General features: G+C 48.5%; 1 protein-coding gene across 1 annotated transcript; it reads left to right on the top strand.

Annotated features, from left to right (window-relative positions):
* The first annotated feature begins 8,257 nt into the window (after nt 1-8,257).
* On the top strand, nt 8,258-17,441 carry LOC149326230 (G2/mitotic-specific cyclin-B-like). Its single transcript, XM_089564507.1, has 5 exons — nt 8,258-8,388; nt 8,628-8,730; nt 10,047-10,189; nt 16,869-16,977; nt 17,337-17,441. Exons 1-5 carry the CDS (start codon nt 8,258-8,260, stop codon nt 17,439-17,441), a joined length of 591 nt encoding a protein of 196 aa, XP_089420633.1.
* Nucleotides 17,442-23,574: the final 6,133 nt, after the last annotated feature.

Genomic DNA, 23,574 nt, shown 5'->3' with positions numbered 1-23,574 from the left:
CTGCCTATAAAGCGGCACTGAATCGAATAAACACCAGTTGATAGTTTGCGCTCTTTCAGTCTCCCTCGTGTTTTTTCCTGTGTGTGTCTTTTGTGCGCAATTCGTACCTACAACAGTATGCACCAACTCGCCCAACAAGAAGTTCTTCTTAACACACACTTGTTCATGGTCGTCGGTGTTTCAGCTCATAAAGCCCAAGGGGATGGTTTCGCACACAGAAAAAAGCAAAAAGCATAAGCTCTTGAATTACAAGTGAGCACCTTGGTATCATTGTTCATCATACTCTAACCCCACCGGCCCACCAGTGAGAAATTTTACTAGGCTACGGAAATGTGTGCATGCGTTCCTCTTAACCTTTAATGTCGCATAATGGATTAATAACTACTGCTTGATTGAAACTTGACATTACCTTAGGAGGTGTCAGCATTCTAACTTTAGTCGCCACGCGACCCCGCACTGCTTCAGCGGCACTGGCTGGGGCACGTGCACTACCTTTCCGACGACGTGATGGCAGCTGCACGCAGGGTGGAAGTGCTGTGCCAATTTGTTGTCCTGTGCCAAGCTGCGCCTAAACGACAATTTATGCCCATTGCAAGTATACAGAGCCAAATTTAGCCGAGTGTTATTGTCATTTGGGCAACACTGGATGCTCGCTACGAAACAGACGCAACCGCATTCGCATCGACAGTTGGGTTCGCTCGTGGTGGTCGGCGCGGCTCTCATGAAGTGCTTGTACAAGCATGAGTAAAAATAAGTACTTTCAGCTATTATCTGGTAATATAACTTGAGCGCGGCCGGCGCTTTGAACTTACCTCACATAGCAAGCTTTAGGGTTAGTAATTTAGGGTGCCAAAAAGAGATGCGGTGATTTCGCGAACACGTGTTAAAAAAACTCCATAAAGGTCATAACAAGCATATGTGCGCTACATTGTCGCACATACGCCGACCCCCCCCCCCCCCCACTCACACCCCCCGTTCCCACGGGATGGTTCATGCGCCACTCTAAGTAATAATCGCGCAAAGATACAATCGCAGTGCCAGCAGTCAGGAGCTAGTGGAGATAAACGGCGCTAAAACGGCATCCTCGCGATAGGCCCGGCTGACTAGCGGCAAGCCGAACCTCCAGCGGTTCGGTTTCTTAGGATTCCGGGCACCTTGTATTGGAAAGCAACCACCAGCGTGAGTGGGCCGGGCAAACGGTGCGCGAATATAATTTTCTTTATCGGACCTAGTTTAACAAATCAATTACGAACTTCTTGCACGTGGAGCTGCCAGGCAATGCGCGCTACCAGACATGCTCGCACGCAGCAGTTATACATTGTTTTGGCTTGGTCTGGCCAGTTACTACGTGGTTACACCTTCAGAGTGGCGCTGCCGGCGTCCCCTCGCTGCTCGAACCTTTCACAGCCGTACACGGCAACACGTTCGCGCCGATCTTCCACAGCCTGCCTTGAGTGCACCCGTGCGCACGCTGATGTATTTCTTTTTCATATACGTTTCGGTAATAAATTATGGGTGCGCATTTATGCGAGGGCGCAAGTTATGCGAGTTAATAGGGTAAGTGGCCCCCTCCTTTATGATTTGGCTGCAGCAGTTTTCTGAATTTTAAAATCCACTGGTTGGCGGGCATTGATTCTTTTTTCTGATGCTGACATAGTATATTCGAGATTTTGCTTCACTCTTTGACGGCTTGGTTATGGCTATTAAAAAGCTACGCAGAACTGAAAGGCTTTAAAGTTTACTGAGCAAGTAGTGTCGCTGGAATTCTCGGCGCAGTGTTATGTGACAGGATCGGGCGAACAGTGGAAGTCATTTTTCTTTATAGTTCTCACTGCAATGATGCGATTGAGTAGGACAAATTTTGGTATTAAACCTGTTTGTATACGTGTTTATGTGGTGAGCGAAGAGACACTTGTTGCTGGTCTTGTTTTTAATGTTTAACTGCAAGGTCTTTGCATTTTATACGGCAGTAGCTAGTTCTAGTCCTCTTTGTTTCTATTCATTATTTTTACTGCAAGCCAATTACCACCTGTGATCTATTTTTTATTTTTTCTCTTACACATCGAGGAGTAAACCAGTCTGAAACAGTTAACATTAATCGTCTCGGCTAATGCTTTACCACTAGTGTTATAGTCATGTATGTGGTGTTTTTGCAATGAAGTGCTCTGGGTTTGCTTAATACAAATAAAACGGTCCCCATAGCGTTGTTGCTTTTTTCTTTTTTTCTGATCACTTTGTTTCTCGCAATTTTTTGAAGAAACAGGACGGGTGGCGCATTGCAAAAACGCAGTGAGGCTGACAGCCGTCGTTTGCAGGACGTTCGTCGAAAGAACGAGAGGGTGGTGTCACATGTAAGGATGTAAAGCGAAATTACGTTCAAAAGAATATCGGAATACTTTAACTGGAATCGAACCCATGACCTCTGGGTTTCTAGTCAGACTTGCTACCACTCAGGCACGTTTGCACGACTTGGTTAAAGGAGACCGCGTGTGTCTTGTGGTGCATTGTGCGTACGGATGTATACTAGTGACTGTAAGTGGAAAGATGCAAGGAAAGAAGTAGCTACTGGCTTTTAACCTGTCATGTATTCGTTTCAGGCGGAGCTTAACTGTTCCCGAATCTTTTATAGTCTTTCCAGCAGGCTATTTCAAAGATAACCTTGAACTCTGTAGCTGAAACAGGGCCCTTTTGTGATTGGGGCATTTCCGCCATTTGACAATTTGTCTGCGTTACTGTTTGCAGGTGTCGTAGACGTGTTTTTACTTTGGTAGCCTGAAAATATGTAAAAATTTGTCACTATCCTCAATTTTTTCGCTTCACGTCCATATTCCAAAGTTTAATTTTTGTGTCGGGGCCTAAATGATTATATTTGAATGTCTTTACCCCCCTCAGTGCACATGTTACGAAAACCTGTTTAGGGAGGTCGGCGTCGTACATCGAAGCCGGCTACCCTTATGCATTTCAATATAATCTCGTTCTGAGGAGAATTAAGTTCAATTGCATGCCGTAAAACACTGGTTGAACACTGGTTCGTAATTTTTTAACAGCTGCATCACAGAAAAGATGGAGCAGCGAATATTTATTGTCTACGTCGTATATAACCACTCTCAGCTAATTCAGTTCTGTATGATTATAAGAAAAACAGGGTGCCTAAATTTTCACTTATGATTTTGTTTTAGTGTATCGCTCATTTCACAAATGCTTTAGTTGAGCGCATCTTGCCGCTGAACGATGAGTAGCAAGTGGGCCTCTGAAAAGCTGATGAGGTTAGCAGAATGCGCCTTGAATCAAGTACAATGAAGAGATTGTTGTGTTACGCAGATTACTAACTCCGCATGTGCTGCGGTTTTTCTTTATCCTCTCACAATGCAGTGGGGCTCAAAATATGGCGCCTCAATATCGAAAACGGTGCATCCGAATCCAAGGGAGGAACACATCACCGTGGAGCAGAAACCGTCCAAGCATCCTGTCACTTCACGCGGGAGGATCGCGACATCCACACTGCCTCCGGGGGTGCCGGATATTGATGCTGATGGCGACGAGGAGCCTCTATTCAGCACTGAATATGGGAAAGACATTTCCTACAACATTTTCATGCAAGAGGTACGCATCGTTCAGTATTTTCAAGGAGCATTGCTAACGCACTGCTGCAGGCTACAAGCACCAAAAACTGTAGAAACACAGGAAGGAAAACTGTGCGCTCTAATATTTGGTCGTTCGTATGGTGATTAGTCAGGATCTTAAAACACTTGCAACCCTTTTGCCACGGGCGTCAGTGTCAAGTAAACCCTTCCTTATCTCGTAAGGCTTTGTTTTCCGATAGTGGCACAAGAAACAGATTTGGGCATGTAGTGTATCTTAGTGACACTTCAACACCAGCAAAATGCTATTTGATGGGTGAAATTTTGTGACATGGGTAATTCGCGTGTATGCACGCGAATTGCGGGGACTGCAAAATTAAAATAAGCGGGAGCAAGAGGCAGCGGTGTTCGGAAAAGCTAGCCACCGGACATTACTCCGGTGTCAATTGTGCGTGAAAATATAGCGCGTTTTAAACAAAACAGCAATCGGAGTTCGAAAGGGATCAAGCTGAGGTGACAAAAAGAGTGCTAGCGATATTTGCTCCGTCACTCGCCATCCTGCCGCACAGTTTTTGAGCTAGCTTTATTAAAACCGAAGTTATTGACGATTAAAAACTGCTCCTTCCGCCCACTTGAAGTCATGCACGCCGAAGCGCCAGAAAAAAAAAATGACGCCTTTTAGCGCATCCCCTTTCCCCTCCCTCCGCGCACCTTGCCACCCCGCCCACGCCACCTAGGCCCTCCCACTGAGAAGTTTCGCCGAGGGAGGGGAAGAAGGATGCGCGATGAGGCGTCGCCATAGTAGATTTCGAGCTACTATAGTCGGACACAACTCGAGGGTGCAATGGTGTGCGCTTTTCCCCGTCAGAGGAACCCCTTCCAGCCAATGGCGTCGGTCGATTATCATGACCCTGCTACCGCGTTAATAAAGGCAGCTGGGCCAAAATGAACAGAACTCTCTAACCCAGACCATAGAGGGAAGGATTATCCCGTTCATCTAACACTCGCTGCTTTGTCACACTAGCAGCGTCAAGACAATCGTCCGATGGCGTTGGCTCGAAGGAGGCCCTTTAACGGGGAAAAGCAGCGGACTTCTCAAATTGCATCCGAGTATATGAGCAGTAATTTTCAAAAAATTATTTGTAAACTAAAAACGCTCAAGCAGAGCTTTTAAATTTGACTTGAATGTTAGCAAAGACCACCTCTACAGATTTGTTGCACTACGCAACATGGCTATCAAAAATTACTTCCGGGTCCCTGTCAGTCTGCATTAGAATGGCATATGAGCTCCAACCTCACGTGTGGGAGGCGCGGGTTTCGGTCCCAAGTGTCGCCGGGTGCCCACATCTAATTCAATGGGTACAAGCTTTCCCCTGCGTGGTGTTCGGCTGATCCAGGGTGAAATGCTTGTGATATGGGTCTTTGAGCCCACCCTGTCAACTACATTGTGCCATTTCACTGTTTGCTAAAAGCTTCCCCTGCGACAAAAAAAAAGAACTATCACTATCATCAAAACTGCATTGTAATGTCATCCCTGCCTCCGAATGAGGGAAGACATACAAAAACAAGGCCACTTTTGCTCCCTGTTCTCGGACCTTGGATACAAGATTCATCAAAAGATTGCCGCCCTCTGCGGTTCTCCGGCATTTCCTCCCGAGAACGACATATTGCTCCCTACGGTCACGAATGAGATTGGGGCTAGGAACAAACCAGAAAAGGTCTTGAGAGATTGCGCTTAGGCGCTCACGGGAATAACACAAATTGGGGGGTGGATGGAATGAACGTTCTTTGAATCGCAGAGTAAAATATTGTAGAGCTAAAGAGGATATGTGAAAACGGGTGGCAGCAAAGAAACAGCGTTCGCTCACAATTGGAGGCAAAATCTGTAAGTGCAGCTAGTACATATGAAGGACACGATTGAGTATACCGTGTAGAAAAAAGCATTCTGTGATCATTGCAAGTTGCAGAGGATGTGAGCTGTATGAGTTCAGCAGATAAGAAGCCAACCGTGGAGAAGTAGCTTCGACAGAAAGGGGTAGTGAGAGAAGACTGGTTTTATCATACCCCGAGTGGCAGCGCCCTGTTCTTTTAATCTGATAATGCACCACTATTAGAAGTACACCACAAGATTATCACTGAAGTCCCCCAGTGTGTCGTAAATCTGAAGGGATAGTTTACCACAATTTTATAGACCGCAGCACTATATGTCGAGATGTTGCAGGCCCAGTCGGCATCCGTGAGGTCCAAACATTTTGGGATAACATAGATAATGCTAACTAATCAGCGGACTTGAGATACCGAGTCGCTCTAGACTACAGGTTACTCGAATTTCGTTTTCCAAAATGAACTTCTATATAACGTGCTTCTCTATTCAATAATTTTTCATTTATGGTTCGGAAATGAAGAAAAGAAGTATTTTTCAAGGTAGGCATTGATTGTTACAAAAATATAAGCTAAAAGTATTTCACCAGGTGATGCCATAATATGTTTTAGGGGGGCGGTCTTATCATCCATGCATCATATGAAGATCAAATCATCGATATCTCCTTATTATTAAGGGTGACCAAACAGTCGTGCTTGTTTTTGTCTTGTCAAGCTATCAATACTTATACGTGCAACTTGGTCAGGAAGAGCATTTTAGCCTTCAAGCATTGCAAGCACTCGTTTAGCTCTGAGCTGGAACCTAGCTAAACGTTGCTTGTACGTACACGCATGCGACGTGCCATTGCCTACTTGAATATTGATGCTTGTAGTTCGTGCTTTAGAATGTCCTCTTTCATTACAGGTCAACTGGCCCATCCGACCTATGTTTTTGAGATCGCAAGTAGAGGTGAATGCCTCGATACGGGCCCGGCATATTGACGGCCTGATTGCTACCCACAACGTCCTGTACTTCTTGCCAGAGACGCTGTTTCTGGCTGTGTCACTTGTGGACCACTATTTGCAGGTTGGTGATGCTCCTACCGTTACCTTTCTGGCTTGTCGCTGAGCAGCGCCTAAAGCGATACTGTAGTGCTATAAAATAGAACTTCAGAATTAACGTGGCCAAAGTGGCAAGACCATGCGAAACTGATGTACATACATATCACCTCAGCCACTATTGGGCGTTTTCTTGCGAGTTCAAAACACGTCCAACATTCTCGGAGCAAAATTTCAAAAAGTGGAAATTTGCAAGATACAGTAATGGAAATATTGAAGCTCCATTCCTTTGATATGGGAGAAAATCTTTCTTTTAACTTGCTTGCATCGATCTTATCGGGCAGTAGGACTGCCATAGAAAACCAATGCGGAAGGCTTTTGACGATAGCAAAAACGTTAATGGCAAAAAAATAACGAAAGACTGCCGTTGGCTGGTCTGGGGATATATCTATTGTTATACTAATATTTTACATTTTATTAAAAATATATGCGCTTCTAAATTAATTCAGACTCAGCAATACTTTCGCTTGACCGGACTTACTACGTCCGCCGCTATGAACGAAGGTGGCGCTGGTGAGCACTGTATAGGTTAGGTTACACGGACGTAAGTGCCGCCAAGTATAGATTAGACATCTTCTGCCGTAGACCTGTTGATGGGGCACTTTACGCGAAACTGAGAGGTCGCGGGATGGGATCCCACCATCGGCATGCAGTGGTTTCTTTCCTGTGCATTGAATCAATTATTTTTGAGCCAAAAATAATTGCACTATTGCTTTCCCGCCGTATGACACCACTAATTAAAAATAAAAAAATCTATACGTATTCCTCTATGCTTTGATTAGTTTCGGTCACTGTTGGTTTCCTTCACATCTTTCTCATAATGCGCCCCTCATTTCCCTAACCTTGTTTGCTTAATAGCTTAACAACAGCCTCGGTTATGGCAGTCTTGATGCCGGAGGCAGCATAGGAGGTTTACCGGACAGCTTTCACCCTTACTTTTAGATCACGTCGACGTTACACTCCCGGTAATAAAACACCTACATGTGCTACTACAACTGCCCCTATGGATGTGGGTGGCGGTGGTGAACACAAAAGAACATGACTGAATAGCTGCCGCTGTTGATCAGTCGGTAGAGCACAGTACGCGAAATTCAATTAAACAATTCTCTAGGGTGGAAACCAAGAGGCAGTTGACTGTTTGTTGCTGCAGCCTTGGGCTCATAATGACAGCTCAACTGCAAGCTGCGATTACAGTGGGAAAAGTGCTTTAGTCTGCTCATGCAGTAGGTAGACTGCACTATCGATGCAGTTCCACCACGAGTTGAGCAATCGCTCGTCTTAATTATGTACAGACACCAGCATGATGACAAGCGAGCTTTTTGAGAAAACTAACGTTCTATCTTAGAACTCAACTTTAGCTCGAACCATTTCGTCGGCCATTCAGTAGCACAACGTGGTTTGTTGAGTGTAATCTCGAATAACCAATTAAGGACTTCGTGCGGCAACACAGGGCCATCATCTTCAGCTTCACACACTTGTACACCTGAGCATCGAGTATCTTGATATATTTAGTTCCGAGCAGAGCAGACAGCTTTGCGGGCGCTACATTCCGGCATGTGCACTGCGTCCGATGAACCTATGCGCGTGTGCAACTGCGCGGGAAGCTGTGAATGCGGAATGTCATGTGACTGTTTTGTGCGGCTGCTGGTCCAATTTTTTTTCCCCTCGTACAGGTGCGCATCATAGCCGAGGGCAACATGAGGAGGCTGTGGATTGCAGCCCTCTTCCTTGCGGCGAAATTTGAAGAGACGCAGGACCCATTGCTTCCTTTTTGCTTCAAGGAGACGATGGAGTGCATCTCAGATTTCCAATTTAGCGATGTATGTTTGTTTGTTTGTTTATTGGGGTTTAACGTCCCAAAGCGACTGAGGCTATGAGAGACGCCGTAGTGGAGGGCTCCGGAAATTTCGACCACCTGGGGTTCTTTAACGTGCACTGACATCGCACAGCACACGGGCCTCTAGAATTTCGCCTTCAAGAAATTCAGCCGCCGCGGCCGGGATCGAACCCGCGTCTTTCGGGTCAGCAGCCGAGCACCATAGCCACTAAGCCACCGCGGCGGGGTAGCGATGTATGGGAGGTGGAGAAGGACATTCTGCGGGCGGTCGACTGGTCCCTGGCACGTCCCCTGTCGGTGAACTTCCTGCGTCGAAACTGCAAGGCTGCTCAGGTTAGTGCAGGTCTTACACTGGATTTCGTTCCTTCCGTTGCAGGGTCAGTAGGCATGCTGCAGATTAATTACTATCCTTAGCGGTAAATATAGACGCCTAGTGTATTGTGGAGTGACGTTCACGTCTAGGTTTGGTAGGCGCCTATTGGAAAAGAGGAGTCAGAGCACAGACACTGCCCTGGTTTCTCATTGGTGTCACTGCATAAGAGCTGTTGTGCTAATTAATTGGCAGTAGTCATGTCTGTTTCCTTGGCGAACATTTGAAGCCGGGCAGCTGAAGCACAAACACCTAAATGCTGCGCACCGTGATGTTAATTTGTGCGACCAAAGAATTGTAGCTTAAATTGACAGAGCAAATGTTGGTTCAATGAAGAAATGGTTTTTTACATTCAGTAGTCATCACGTGTTTTCCAGTTCTGCAGGCGCACTCCACCGCGTAGCAAGTCGAGGCGATAACAGAGCATCTTGCGTCTTCAAGAAGCACTGAGAACTGTTCCCGAAAGCACGTCTAGAGCATCTGAAGTTTTCTTTGAGGGGGCACTCAGAACAACTCCGGCAACTTTTGAAATTAGTAAATCTCGTTTACATAGTTCTTTTTGTGTCAGTTTATGTTTGTCCGGCGGCCAAACTTACGTGTGGTGAAAAAATTGCATTTAAAACTTTTCCCTCCACCACATGCAAACTCCTGGCATGTACCCCGAAAACGACTGCGATCGGCAATTTGAAGTGAAACGATCTCGAAGTTACCCAGTTCGGCTTTGCGCTTAGTTCGTAGCATTCTTGGTAGTTTTACCTAGAGCGCAAGTGTGTGTAATCAGCAGCCAAACTTGGCAGTTATTGCCATTAACAAAATATCTTAAAAGCTAAGCCTATTGTCCATGATCAGCGTGGCGTCATAACCTTTTATTTGCTGAATGTGTACCAGCAGTGGACTATTTCCCAGCATCAGACGAGGAGAAATATGTTCAGAGAAGTTCTACTTGGTAGATTGTCACGTTTAGGGGGTTTGAGACATAGTAATCCTGCTCTTCTTTTTCTTACGTGTTGCTTCGTAACAATAAAGACTTAAGTATTCGTACTTGATTATCTGGCTGTAGGAAATTTTCTTCTTTTTACTCTTGACGCCACAGAAGAATATTTTGACATCGCTAATATTAAACTCTAAGCTCAAACCCTTGTTTAAATTAGATGCATTTGGCATGTAGTAATTTTACTTCCATGGACATATTTAGATACAAGAATGATTGCCTTTTGAAGTGGACATAGTTTCGGATTATTGATCTCATGGCTTCCACTTCTCTTGCTCCCGTGCACAGGCTAGCCAATTACAAGAAATAACAGCCATGTACATCCTCGAGGTCTGTATGCTCGACTACTACATGGCTTGGCTGAAGCCTTCGAGGAAGGCTGCTGCACCTTTGTGCTGTGCGCTGCTGCTTCTTAGGAGGCAAAAGGAATGGTAAGTAGCCGCGTCCATCGATGAAAGTGGAATGGCTAACATTGTTCTTAAAACGGTAGGCAGCGGTTAGCATCTCATATCTCAAAAGAAAAAATCGAACATGACACCCGCTCTTGCCGTTATTGCATGGGGCTGTCGAGCATCAGAATTAATGCCAAGAAAAGTTTGTGTGATATGCTGCGCTGTCAGGATGTCGTGTGCCTGTTCAAGCTCCGACAAAAAAAAAAGGAAAACCGGGAAGCACAACTCTACCCATGAATTGAGGGGGCTCGTCTGTACACGAGCATTTAGTTATATACGGGCTATTTCATGCGCGGCTGGGTCCTAGCAGAGCCCTTTTACGGACTGGGTGCATTACGGGCTGGTTGTATGTATACAGTAGTGTATAACTCAGGAATGCCCTTAAAAGAGGACCTGCAATTAATGGCATCGACCGGTTCTCATGACGTCGCGAATAATCCCTTAGCGTGAAATAGCATTTTACTGGCGGGTACTTCTGTCAAATCGGATTATCCGCCATGTTACGATAATCAGTCGATGCTGTTGGCTTCAGGGCCTCCTGTCAGCGGGATTTCTCGCCGCGTTCTTAGATTTTATTAAGGGATTATGGTGATGATAAAGGGTGAATCAAGATTATGCTGATGTTTTAGCTGCAAGATAATCATGGTGGTAGGATCTGTGAGTTACGGTCACGGGTGATGTGCATTCGCTATATACTGTGTCCGTAATTGTTTGTTCAAAGTGCGCCAACATGGGGGCGTTCTGAGCATTCTGATCGTATCAGCGGGAAAGCCCTGGTGCACACGGGAACAGCACGCTGCGCATATTGCTGATGTGTCGATCGCTTATCGCGCTGTACGAACACCGAAGACTGGGTAAGGGCTTGGTTAAATAAGGGCTAAAAGAACTAGTACGGATACGGCGCTGCCTGTACAGGTGCCGTCAAAAGTAAATGGAAGGCAATATTAACAAAAAAAATTAATTATTGCCCGCTCAATAAAGGATATTCAAAATTCCGCAAGTGTGCTTTCCCACATATTGATGTTGCCCCAAACAAGATGGCCGACTTCGCTATAAAGGAAATACGTGGGCTACAGGACAGGCGCTAAAGGTGTGGATAGAATGCAAGAGGCGTGTATTGGAAGAATCAAACAAAAAACCAGTCTTTCTTGCTTCGTTTCAGCTGGAAACGCATGGTCAGCCATCTTGTTTTGGGCAACATTCTCATGCGGAAAGCGCACTTGCGGAATTTTGAATATCCCCTATTCATGCATCCTTGAATATATATGTGCTGACTAATTGTGATATTGCGAATTGCACTGCGCACCAACAAACATGGACCATTATGCTTTAGATTTAAAGAAAATAAATTTTTTGACAATGTCGCCTTCCATTTACTTTTGACGGCGACTGTACACCTGTACGCTGGGCGACAGCACATTCATAAAAGATCTGACCTTGTTAGTTGTTAAACGCTGACACAGTACCTTAACATTAAAATCATCATAGACCTGATTCCCGTCCCGCTTTCATCAACGAAGTGAACGGACTAATCGAAAGCTGACTCGCGCCAAGAGATTTGGGTGGCACCCTCGATTGCGAGCTCTTGAGCCGTTGGTAGAAGCTTCTGCACATTAATATTGCGCATTAATTCCGATTCCGTTGAGAATCGGCGGAAAGCTTCGTTGAAGCGTAACCGCTCTCTCTAAGGTAGTCAACTGTTGGGGGAAGCGATTACATTGCTACATATGGTTTGCTAGAGCAATCACAAATACTTCAGACAGGCGAAAATTTCGTTGTAGAGCCGTTAGTTGTAGAGGGTTGCGACAGTGTTACCCTTCGGCTCCTTATTTATCAAGATGCGTGTAACTAAGCGTAAGTAATCTCCATATCAGCTTTCAGTATTTTGGAAATGCCATTCCCGTCACCGCTGCGGTGCCGGGAATTTTCTTTCCCTCTCCCAGTCATTTGATTCCCGCTAGCCGCAGCTTAGGTGTTTCAGGTTCCGATGGCAGACGCCGCGGTTAGCAACATAATTTCCTTCCGTTTTTATTTTTATTAATAATAGATAGCCACGAACACCTGTTGCAGTTTCGGTTCCATGTTTGTTTTGTGGCGCCACCCGGTGCCGACGGGATAGAACTTGCGAGGCAGCAAGGCAATAAAAAGGACACAGCTCTAGGAGCTGTTGTTCGTTGCGCAGTGGAGCGCGGTGCATCATCGTCCGTTTCTTCGAGCCTAGCCGTTGACGGCGACCGCCGAGCCGGTCCGCCTCTCTGCATTGCTCGGTCCACTAACTCGTTACAAGTGGCGACGAGGAGAAAAATTCAAGTTCAAGTTCATCTTTCCTCCGCCCCTTCTGCGCACGTGAGTTCTTCGTTGTTCTGACGAGTTCAACGCGCAAGAATTCCGTCATGCCAATGTTCGGCAACCTCGAAGCGTTCGACGGAGGAGGAGGAGATGCGTGGCCTTGCTACGTTGATCGCCTTAAAGCTTTTTTCATTGCGAATGACGTCGCAGAAGCCAAAGAGAATCAGTCTTCTTTAGTTGTTGTGGACAGAAAACGTACGCTCTCTTGCGGGATCTCGTGAAGCCCGCCCAACCGCAAGACAAAACCTTGCAAGAAATTCTTTCTGTTCTTGGTGACCATTACTGCCCCAAGCCATCTGCTGTCGCACAGCGTTTGAGGTTCAACACGCGTGTTCGCGCGGAGGGCGAGACAGTCAGTAACTTTGTGGCATCGCTCAAAAGCCTCTCTGAACATTGCAACTTCGGAACTGAGCTTAGCAACATGTTGAGGGACCGCATCGTGTGCGGCATCAACGACACAGCCATGCAGACGAGGCTGCTCGAGAAATCAGACCTTACGTATGAAGACGCTGTACAAACTGCACTTGCCATGGAAGCTGCGAAGAAAGATGCCGGCGAGATAGCGAGCTCAAGCCGAAATGCGCTTCCCACTTATCAAGTGGCGGCATCAAAGGGCGTGTCACATGCTACCGCTGTGGGGACAAGCACCTCGCGTCTGTGTGCAAGCACATTAGTAGTTCGTGCAATTACTGCAGGAAGCAGGGACACATTGCTCGAGTGTGCAACTCGAAGAAAAAGCACGCTTCGCCACGGAAGGGAAAATTCACAAAGTTACATGCGTCCGCGCCTCCGGCTCGCAAAACTTCGTCTGGAACTCATCCAGTCAACAGTGTTGACAACGACGTTTCTGCCGACGTGTTTGACATGTGGCCAGTCGACACCGTCGCGCCGTCACCACCCTTCACCGTAACAGTCAGCATTTGCGGTAAGCCGCTCTATATGGAGCTGGACACCGGTGCGAGCGTTTCTGTCATGGAAAAAAATCGTCTTCAGGAGCTTCTACCGTCAGTACCTGTCATGCCCTCTGGTGTACTCCTGCGAAGCTACTCGGGTGAGCTCACACAAGTTCAAGGTAGAGTAGATGTCACAGGGCAGTTTCGTGACAGAAAAGCAGTGCTACCTTTATTCCTGACTGGGGAACCTTCACCTACACTTCTGGGCCGGAACTGGATTCGACGACTGGGCATTGAGATTGCTCGCGTGGAAGCAGACGTTCATGCTGTTTCTGATGTTGAGGACCTTCTTCAAGCGTTTCCTGAGGTGTTTGAGCAGAGCCTGGGAACTTTCAAGGGTCCAGAAGCCACAATCCATGTTCCACAAGATGCTGTACCAAAGTTTTTCAAGCCACGGCCACTGCGCTTTGCACTGAAGGATGGGGTGTCACAAGAGCTTCAGCGCCTACAGAGGGAAGGCATCCTGGAGCCAGTCACTTCTTCAGCTTGGGCTGCACCAATTGTTCCAGTGGCCAAGAAGGATGGACGCGTCAGGATTTGCGGAGATTTCAAAATTACCATTAATCCAGTAGCTGTGATGGAAAAGTATCCAATTCCAAGAATTGAGGATCTGTGGGCCATGCTGTCAGGAGGTGAGAAGTTCACGAAGCTGGATTTGAGGGACGCCTACCAGCAAATAGTTCTTGACGAAGAATCTAGAAAGGATGTTGCAATCTCCACACACATGGGATTATTCCAGTATACACGTCTTCCTTTTGGCGTGTCATTGGCACCAGCCTTGTTCCAACGGGAGATGGAGAACCTTTTCCGAGGGCTGCCACATGTTGTAGTATATTTCGATGACATCCTTGTCACTGGCTCGAATGACTCGGAGCATCTTCGCAACCTCAGTGCTGTCGTATCTAGACTTCGTGATTTTGGACTTAAGTTGAAGTTCGACAAGTGTCATTTTTTCGTTCGACAAGTTGAATACCTAGGGCACATCATAAGCAAACAAGGCCTGTCTCCAAGTTTGAGCAAGGTATCTGCCATCCTTCATGCACCTGCACCCCGGGGCGTCAAGGAGCTTCAAATTTTTTTGGCACTTGTGAACTTCTACAGGCGTTTCCTACCAAACCTTTCCGGACGCCTCCGCCCTTTGCATTTACTTCTCATGAACGAGAAGAAATGGGTGTGGGGAAAAGAGCAAGAAAATGCATTCAATGCAGTGAAGCAGTTAATAACATCCGCCCCAGTCCTAGTACATTTCGACCCAGGGAAGCCACTGTGTCTCAGCTCAGATGCCTCTCCGTATGGGATCGGCACAGTTTTGGCACACCGAGAATCTAATGGTCGAGAACTGCCCATTGCTTTTGCCTCCAGATGTTTGTCTCGTGCAGAGCAAAACTACAGCCAACTCGACAAAGAGGCATTAGCCTTTGTATTTGGTGTGGAAAAGTTCCGCCAGTACTTGTGGGGCAATCCTTTCACTGCTTATACGGATCACAAGCCTCTACTAGGATTACTGAATGATGACAAACCCATTCCAGTGCAAGCATCACCACGACTAGTCAGATGGGCATTGAAACTTTCTGCATACAAGTACAAGCTTGTGTACAAGCCTGGTCTGGACTTAGGTCATGCGGATGCTCTCAGTAGGTTGCCGTTGCCTGCAAACAACGTGGATCTACCTGCACCTTTTGAAATGTTCATGCTTGAACAAGCATACCCAGGACTGTTGTCACCTGCCATTGTGGCACAAGCTACAAAAAAGGATCCATTCCTGAGCCATGTAGCTCTTGCTGTCCTGCGAGGGGAAAAACTTCCAGCAGGACCAGAAGGAAATCCATTCCCAGCAAGGAGCAGCGAACTCAGCCTCCACGAAGGTTGCTTGCTGTGGGGTTCCCGAGTTGTTATCCCAAAATCTTTGCAAGCCAAAATCCTAATGATAATTCATGCAGGGCATCCAGGCATTGAGAAAAGCAAGACAATTGCCAGAAGCCACATCTGGTGGCCGGGAATTGATGGAGACATCGCTAAGAGTGTAAAGAGCTGTGAAACCTGCCAAGCTTACCTGCGTGCACCTCAACGCATTCAGCACACGCCATGGCCGTTTCCACAGAGGCCCTGGTCAAGGCTTCACGTTGATTTTGGGGGCCCATTCATGGGTCATACATTCCTGGTCATTGTTGACGCCTATTCAAACTGGGTCGAAGTTTTTCCAGTGTCGTCAACATCAGCGGATGCTGTTATCAATGCTTTGCGAACAACATTTGCGCAGCATGGACTGCCGGATCTTATAGTTTCCGACAATGGGCCTGCCTTTGCAAGTGAACAGTACTTGGAATTCTTGGCACGTAATGGAATACGTCACATGCTTGTGCCTCCCTACCATCCAGCTTCGAATGGTGCGGCAGAGCGCGTCGTACAGACTGTCAAGAACAAGATCAAGAAGAGTGGATCTGGATCTTTCCAAACCCAGATTTCGCGGTTCTTATTTCATTACAGAACCACGCCACATGAAGTCACAGGCAGAGCACCGTGTGAAATGCTCATGGGAAGGATGTTCAAGACACCTTTTATCGGCATGTAACGGTAGCGATTACATTGCTACATATGCGATTACATAGGGGGAAGCGATTACATTGCTACATATGCGATTACATAGGGGAAGCGATTACATTGCTACATATGGTTTGCTAGAGCAATCACAAATACTTCAGACAGGCGAAAATTTCGTTGTAGAGCCGTTAGTTGTAGAGGGTTATGACAGTGTTACCCTTCGGCTCCTTATTTATCGAGATGCGTGTAACTGAGCGTAAGTAATCTCCATATCAGCTTTCAGTATTTTGGAAATGCCATTCTCGTCACCGCTGCGGTCCCGGGAATTTTCTTTCCCTCTCCCAGTCGTTTGATTCCCGCTAGCCGCAGCTTAGGTGTTTCAGGTTACGATGGCAGACGCCGCGGTTAGCAACATTTTTTCCTTCCATTTTATTTTTATTAATAATAGATAGCCACGAACACCAACATCTACGCCTACGTGCGCGTGCCACATATCGGTGCACACGTCATGTGCTCTCTGCCCGCTCCTGGTCGGGTTCTCCCAGTGTGAAGATAACAAATTTAAATCGAATTTTTCCCCCAGTAGAGGGCTGGCTGTCCTTAGGGTAGACTATGGGTATTCTCTGTCGCACCACTATAAAAATGAACGTAAGCCTCCGTGCCGGGAGTTACGAAGTCAGTTTACACTACTTCTTTAAGTAGTGCAAACTAGTTCATCTGTCTAAACTATTTTGCTGTTTTGGGTTTTGGGGTGTTATTGAAGCCCAGTGTGAAGAGCGTGCGTGAGTGCCAAGCACATCATTTGTCTTTTGCAGCTGGGACCGGAAGATGGTGTACTACAGCGGCTATTCACTACAGCAATTGCGGCCATTTGTAAGACGTATGGCTAAGCTCACCCTAGACGCAGCTGAAAGTGAAAACAATGTGCGTATATTTCTGCCATTTGTTCGGCGCAGAGATGTAGCGTTCCCATATGTATTGGCACTAAGATAACTAGTGCAGTGTTGTGCCTTTAAAAAGGAAGCTTTTTTCCTGGAGATTGGAGATAAATTGAATGCACAAAAAGCGATAACAATGCAATTTATAGAATAACAATGTTCTTCATTCAAATGTTCAATGACGTGTGTCTTTGCAGCCGCTACTGCTGAATCTTTGGTTATGGTACACTGAAGTTGATGATGAGATCGTTGATCTTGTATTAAAGTTTGAGCACCTGTGTTAATGCGTGTGTTTGTCAAATTCGGCACCACAGACTGAACGTTTTGTTTTGTGCTCTGTTCCAGGCTCCGTACGAGAAGTATAAGGTAGACTGGTATGGCAACGTCGGCCGCTTCTCGCAAACCATGGCGTCGAACCTTGGCCTCATCGCAAGTGGAATCTACTTATGAGCATGCTGTCACGTCCGAATACACCCCAGTCTGCTGACGCCGCTAAAACTGCGAACTGCTGATAGGACGTTGCAAATACTGCTGATAGTGCTGCTGCATGCTATAGGGCCTAGAGGCTGGAAACCTTATCGGTGTTTGAAAGCCTCTCGAGCAGTGACCTGTGCAGCATGCCAGTTGAGTTGCCGGGTTGCGGCTCAGGGACCCATCGCGCACGCACCACGAAGCCGGTAGCCTGGCCCCCTTGGTTTTGTGTGTGTTGGCTGTTTGTCGGTGCTCCTTGTGCAGCCGCCATCCCGGCACCGCCCAAATGGGTTTGTTTTGAGGCAAACGCGGCAGATACCGGCAACAACGGTTAACCGCAAGCGGGAGGCCCATCCTTGCAAGGCCGCGTTCGGGCCGCAAGACGCGGCCGATGCGCGGACCCCTGGGGCTTCGAGAGGGGGTCGCGTGCAAATTTATTGCTTTTGACTGCAGACCGCGTGATGGACGGGATGCCCCAAAGACGAGCAGCGAAGGGGGGAGAGCGCGGTTCGGGCTGAGTTTGCCTTCCCTGTGCCGCCGTTGGTGTTTTTGTGTATTTGTGTATTTGTGTGTGTCGGTGCTGTAACCAAGCGGAAATGCGTAACGTCTTCGTGGAATCCGCGCGGTGCTCGCGTAAACAACAACCCCGCGAGCACAGGCGTGCTATTGGCTCCTTTAGTTTGAACGAATTTCTTCTGATTGGCTCTGACAGCGCATTTCCTATTGGTTACAAAAATGGTCCCCAGAATGCTGGGAAAGTGTATTTAAAGGCGAGTTTTTGGCGCGAAAAGGGGACTCGGGGAGAGATCGGACCGGGGGGGGGAGACCGGCGGAGACCGGCTGGGGATTGGAGATCAGACGGGGCAGAGACCGGAGATCGGACCGGGGGGGACTTGGAGATCGGAGCTTGAGAGACTCCGGAGAGACCGGCCGGCACCGGAGCGGAGACCGGGCGAGGTCTGAGTGAGGGCTCGGAGAGAAGTCGCTGATGAGCGCTCGTGTATAAACTACATAGTCCCGAAGAAGTGTCCAGTCTGTTCCGCAACGTGTCGCCGGATCACCGAACCATTAGAAGACTTCAAGATCATCGAAAATTAACTGGCGCAGTCGACAGGATGATTCCGGCGGCTTTCTGCGGAGCGGACACGGGCACGGGCACAATTGGACACCAGCGGAGAGCAACGCCTTGGTGAGAGTCCCCAGCGCTGCGGCTGATCATCGCGACACCTGGGCGCCCTTTGCGGAGAAAGTAAGCGGGCTGCTGTTGAGAGACCCTGGAGGCTGTTTGGAGCGAAAAGAGGCGACATCCTGGTGCGAGGCCTCTGGAGCTGTTGGAGGCGAAGAGGGGACGGAAGCTGAGGAGTGTCCTTGGAGGAAGACCGCTGCAACTCTGAGGAGCATCGAGGAGGCAACGAGAGGCCTACGAGCAAGAGTGCTGCAGGCGTTGGAAAGGACGAGGTGGCATCTGAGTGAGAAGACTCGGAGGGAGCCGCAGAAGCCATGGCCGCCGACACGACGGTAGAGTGAGTCCCCCTTCCCATTTTGCTTGCCTCCGTAGCGCTCGAGCCGCTGGGTTAGTGAGCAGCAGGTGTGATGGCCGCGCTGAGGTGTTCGAGTGGGCATTACGCAGGGCGCACGTTGGGGCCCAGGCGAGGTAGTTATCTCGAAAACCAGCTGGACGGTGTGAGTTTGGAGTCTCTCGAGCTCCAACTCGCAATGGCTAAAGAAAAGTACAGGCAGATGACAGAATCTCTCCAGGAAGAGCGAAGTGCGGAGAAGGTGGTGGTACTTCCGCAGCGAACTGAGAGGCGATCACCCCCTTCAGATAGAGGAGATGCCAGGTAGGAGCAGGGCAATGCATCAGATGAACAGGCAAGTTGCGACGGCATGAGGCCGGTTGAAACTGATAGCGTGCCAACGGAACGGCAGGTGATGGCCGCGCTGAGGTGTTCGAGTGGGCATTGCGAGAGGCGCGCATTTGGGTCCAACCGGGATGGTTATCTCAAAAATGAACTGGACGATGTGAGTCTGGAGTCTCTCGAGTGCCAGCTCGCGGTGGCCAAAGAAAAGTACAAGGAAATGCAAGAATCTCTCCAGAAAGAGCGAATTACGCAGAAGCCGGCGGTACTGCTGGAGCGAGTTCAGAGCCGAATACCCCCTCCAGGTAGAGGAGATGACAGCCAGGGTCTGATCGGTGTTAAAGAGGTGTTAGGTAATTGCTATGGCTTCAAGTTGGTATGCAATGAGAGCGCTTCAGGCGAAGCGCAAGTCCCGGCAAACAATGCAGAGATTGCAGGCGCTGAGTTGCCGGATGTTGCTATGTCGGCAGTCGAGGTTGAAAGAGAACAGCAGTCCCTACCTGCCGGTACTGAGATGAGCCCTGAGAGCGTGCCGGGTGACGTACAGGTTGTTGTCGAAACTGTCCAGGTTGCCGACACGCGTGAGGAAAAGGAAGACATTTGCGTCGAACCGCATGAGCATGCGGATACGGACGAATCGCCAGGCGCGAGTGTCCACTGTGAACAGTCTTTGCGCATCGATGTAAAAACAGTGTGGCGGGGGTGTTGCGCCAATGATACAGTTCAAACAGCGACCTCAGTGGTGGCGGTGTCGCCAGAGGAGCAGGTGTCGCAGCTGACTAGAGCTGATTCTGAGACAGCGGACACAGGTACAGGCAATGCTACAGCGGAGAGATTGCCGTACGAACGGAGATCAGCTGGTGGAGACACTGTCTGTGTCATCTACCGTGAGCAGATCACGGAAACACGGCGAAAGTTTGCGGCGCATCCCAAATCACGGCACGATCCTGGCGTGCATTTGCCTATTCAACTCGAGGGGAAGGCGTCTGGCGTAAACACGCCGCCGCAGTTGAGCATGCAAAACATGAAGAATCCCAAAGAAAACATGGCTCTGTCCATCGTGATGGCGCGTGGTCTGAGTGCATTGACCGCCGGCGAGGATCGTGAGTCAGGTAGACCACGGCGAAAACGGAGTATCGTCTCTGCGCGAACTGCCTGTGCCACACCGATGTTTCTTCGTAGACAAGTGCGTGTGTTCGACCCGGGAGGACACCGCTGAAATCGTCGGCCGCGCTGGCCAGGGCCACTCCATACTTAGCTGCTTCGCATGCTGTGATCGGGTGTCATGCGCTAGATATGCTGCACACCTAGCCTTCATACTAAATTGACACAAAATGCTCGAGTAAGCGCGGATGCAGTAGGTGGGAGTGGAGGATCTAGAGCTGGAAGGACTCACTGTTGACTATCGACATGGACATGGCCGAATGTTTGTGCGAAAACTTTGTGTAGGTTTTTCCGTTGTGCTTCAGTGATTACAGACAATGTGGTATGAACTGCTTGGAACTGTCGTCGTTTGCATGTTACAGACTGTTCGAGTGCCCTGAAAATGATGTGTCTTGGTTATAAGTTGGAATGTATTTGTCATTAGCGCTGCATGGGGGAAGTATTGTTCTCTTATATTGCCTTTGTGAGGGTGCAAGATGTGTCGGGACTGTTGTTAAGACGCGAGTGTCTCTTGTTGATGTCGTAGCTGAATGTATTATCATTGAGCTTTTCTGTATGTTTTGATTCGTATGTTCCTCCGCATACTTTTTATTGTTGTAACGTGATTTGTGTTGTGCGTACAGCGAGTGTACGCACAACATTCTCGGTAACGAGGAGTTGAGTTGCCGGGTTGCGGCTCAGGGACCCATCGCGCACGCACCCCGAAGCCGGTAGCCTGGCCCCCTTGGTTTTGTGTGTGTTGGCTGTTTGTCGGGGCTCCTTGTGCAGCCGCCATCCCGGCGCCGCCGAAATGGGTTTGTTTTGAGGCAAACGCGGCAGATGGCGGCCACGACGGTTAACCGCAAGGGGGAGGCCCGTCCTTGCAAGGCCGCGTTCGGGCCGCAAGAAGCGGCCGATGCGCGGACCCCTGGGGCTTCGAGAGGTGGTCGCGTGCAAATTTATTGCTTTTGACTGCAGACCGCGTGACGGACGGGATGCCCCAAAGACGAGCAGCGAAGGGGGGAGAGCGCGGTTCGGGCTGAGTTTGCCTTCCCTGTGCCGCCGCTGGTGTTTTTTTGTATTTGTGTGTGTCGGTGCTCTAACCAAGCGGAAATGCGTAACGTCTTCGTGGAATCCGCGCGGTGCTCGCGTAAACAACAACCCCGCGAGCACCGGCGTGCTATTGGCTCCTTTAGTTTGAACGAAATTCTTCTGATTGGCTCTGACAAGCGCATTTCCTATTGGTTACAAAAATGGTCCCCAGAATGCTGGGAAAGTGTATTAAGGGCGAGTTTTTGGCGCGAAAATGGGACTTGGGGAGAGATCGGACCGGGGGGGAGACCGGCGGAGACCGGCTGGGGATTGGAGATCAGACGGGGCAGAGACCGAAGAGACCGGAGATCGGACCAGGGGGACTTGGAGATCGGAGCTTGAGAGACTCCGGAGAGACCGGCCGGCACCGGAGCGGAGACCGGGCGAGGTCTGAGAGAGGGCTCGGAGAGAAGTCGCTGATGAGCGCTCGTGAATAAACCACATAGTCCCGAAGAAGTGTCCAGTCTGTTCCGCAACGTGTCGCCGGATCACCGAACCATTAGAAGACTTCAAGATAATCGAAATTAACTATGCCATTTCACTTTTCTCAGTTGATTTACAAGCCGTTAGAGTGCAATTACCGTAATCGATTTTAGCGATGCTGACATTTCTTTCTGAAGAAATAAAAATGGAAGTTCTTCCTTGCATTCCGTGACAACTTTCTTACCTTGATAGTACGCCGCCACATCTTTTGCAGGCAGTGCATTGTTGCGCAATTGTTGGTTCTCAGGTCCATTTACCCCATTCCAAGCCCACTGTAATGAAATTATCAGGGGCACTTAAGTCTCCTCACGTGCGGAAACGCGAAAGCTGTCTTGTAATAAAAACAGCGCAAGGACACAGGACGAGAACTGCGAGGCGAAAGCTGTGTGCTGTCCGCCACTTGCGCCATCTGCTATTCCAGCGCCGTACATTGCGAGGGGAGAGGTTTTCAGTGGGTGCCGCATGATTCCTCTACGACTTCACGCCAAGCACTTCGGAAATAATTTCGACCACCTGTGGATCTAACGGGCACTGACATCGCACGGCACAGCATCGCTGCTCCCTAGAAACGCGGCCGCCGCGGTCGGGTTAGAACCCGGGTACTTCGTATCAGTAGATGAGCGCCTTATCCACCGCGCGGGTCCGTGCTCCATTTCGCGTCTCTTCGGTCCTTTGTCAATGGTCGCTCCGATATACTTGTGGCTTTCAAGCGTCTATGGCAAGTGAGCCGGCCGATGACAAAGTTGATGACCGGACCTCAGGCAATGGTAGGATACGGTCGCCAACCACCCAACGACAGGTCACTTGGCCCAGACCCCTGAAAGCTGCAGGTGTATCAGAGTTACTACGGAGGACTGAATGGACGCGAAATGGACAACAGCAAAATGCCCGCTTATAGAATACGGCCCGTGGTATTGCTTGCTTTGCGTCTTCTTGAGAAGTCAAGAAGTCGCTAAAGCGTTCAATGCATATGCATCGAATGTACTGCGTGCACATTATTGCTGCGTTATTCAATACTAATCTTAATCATTATAGGGTTGCCAAGGTGGTTCAGTGGCTTTGTCGTTCGGCTCCTGATCCCACGGTATTTAGGTGGAGGCCAAATACGAAAACTCCGCTGTACTTTGCGATGTCAGCGCGTGTTAAAGAACCGCAGATTGCATAAATTAATAGGCAGCCCTCCCCTACGGTACCGCGTGTAGTCACGTGTTGTTTCGCGACATTGAACACAATTAATAATTCATATACACTTCAAATACTGACTGCTTAGTTGCATCGTCATTCTGTACGAATCTAGCCCCACGCTACAACGATGGAGAAATTTTTGTTCAGCGCATAGCCACATCCTCACAGAAATGCTTTTTAAACGCCTGTGTTTCTCGGATTTCATTTACCGATGAGCGCATGAAAGTGCAAGCTGGAAAGAAGAGATACTCTGCAATGGATCTTGACGAAGTCACGAATAGTGTGATCGGTAGCAGGCATCTGCGTCCACAAGAGAAGGCAGTGTCTATACTGCTGTAGTGACTGAATAA

This window comes from Amblyomma mixtum, chromosome 10 (genome assembly GCF_055824585.1).
Source record: "Amblyomma mixtum isolate Tamu chromosome 10, ASM5582458v1, whole genome shotgun sequence".
Lineage (NCBI taxonomy): Eukaryota > Metazoa > Arthropoda > Arachnida > Ixodida > Ixodidae > Amblyomma > Amblyomma mixtum.
This window is presented reverse-complemented; position numbering and strand designations above follow the sequence as displayed.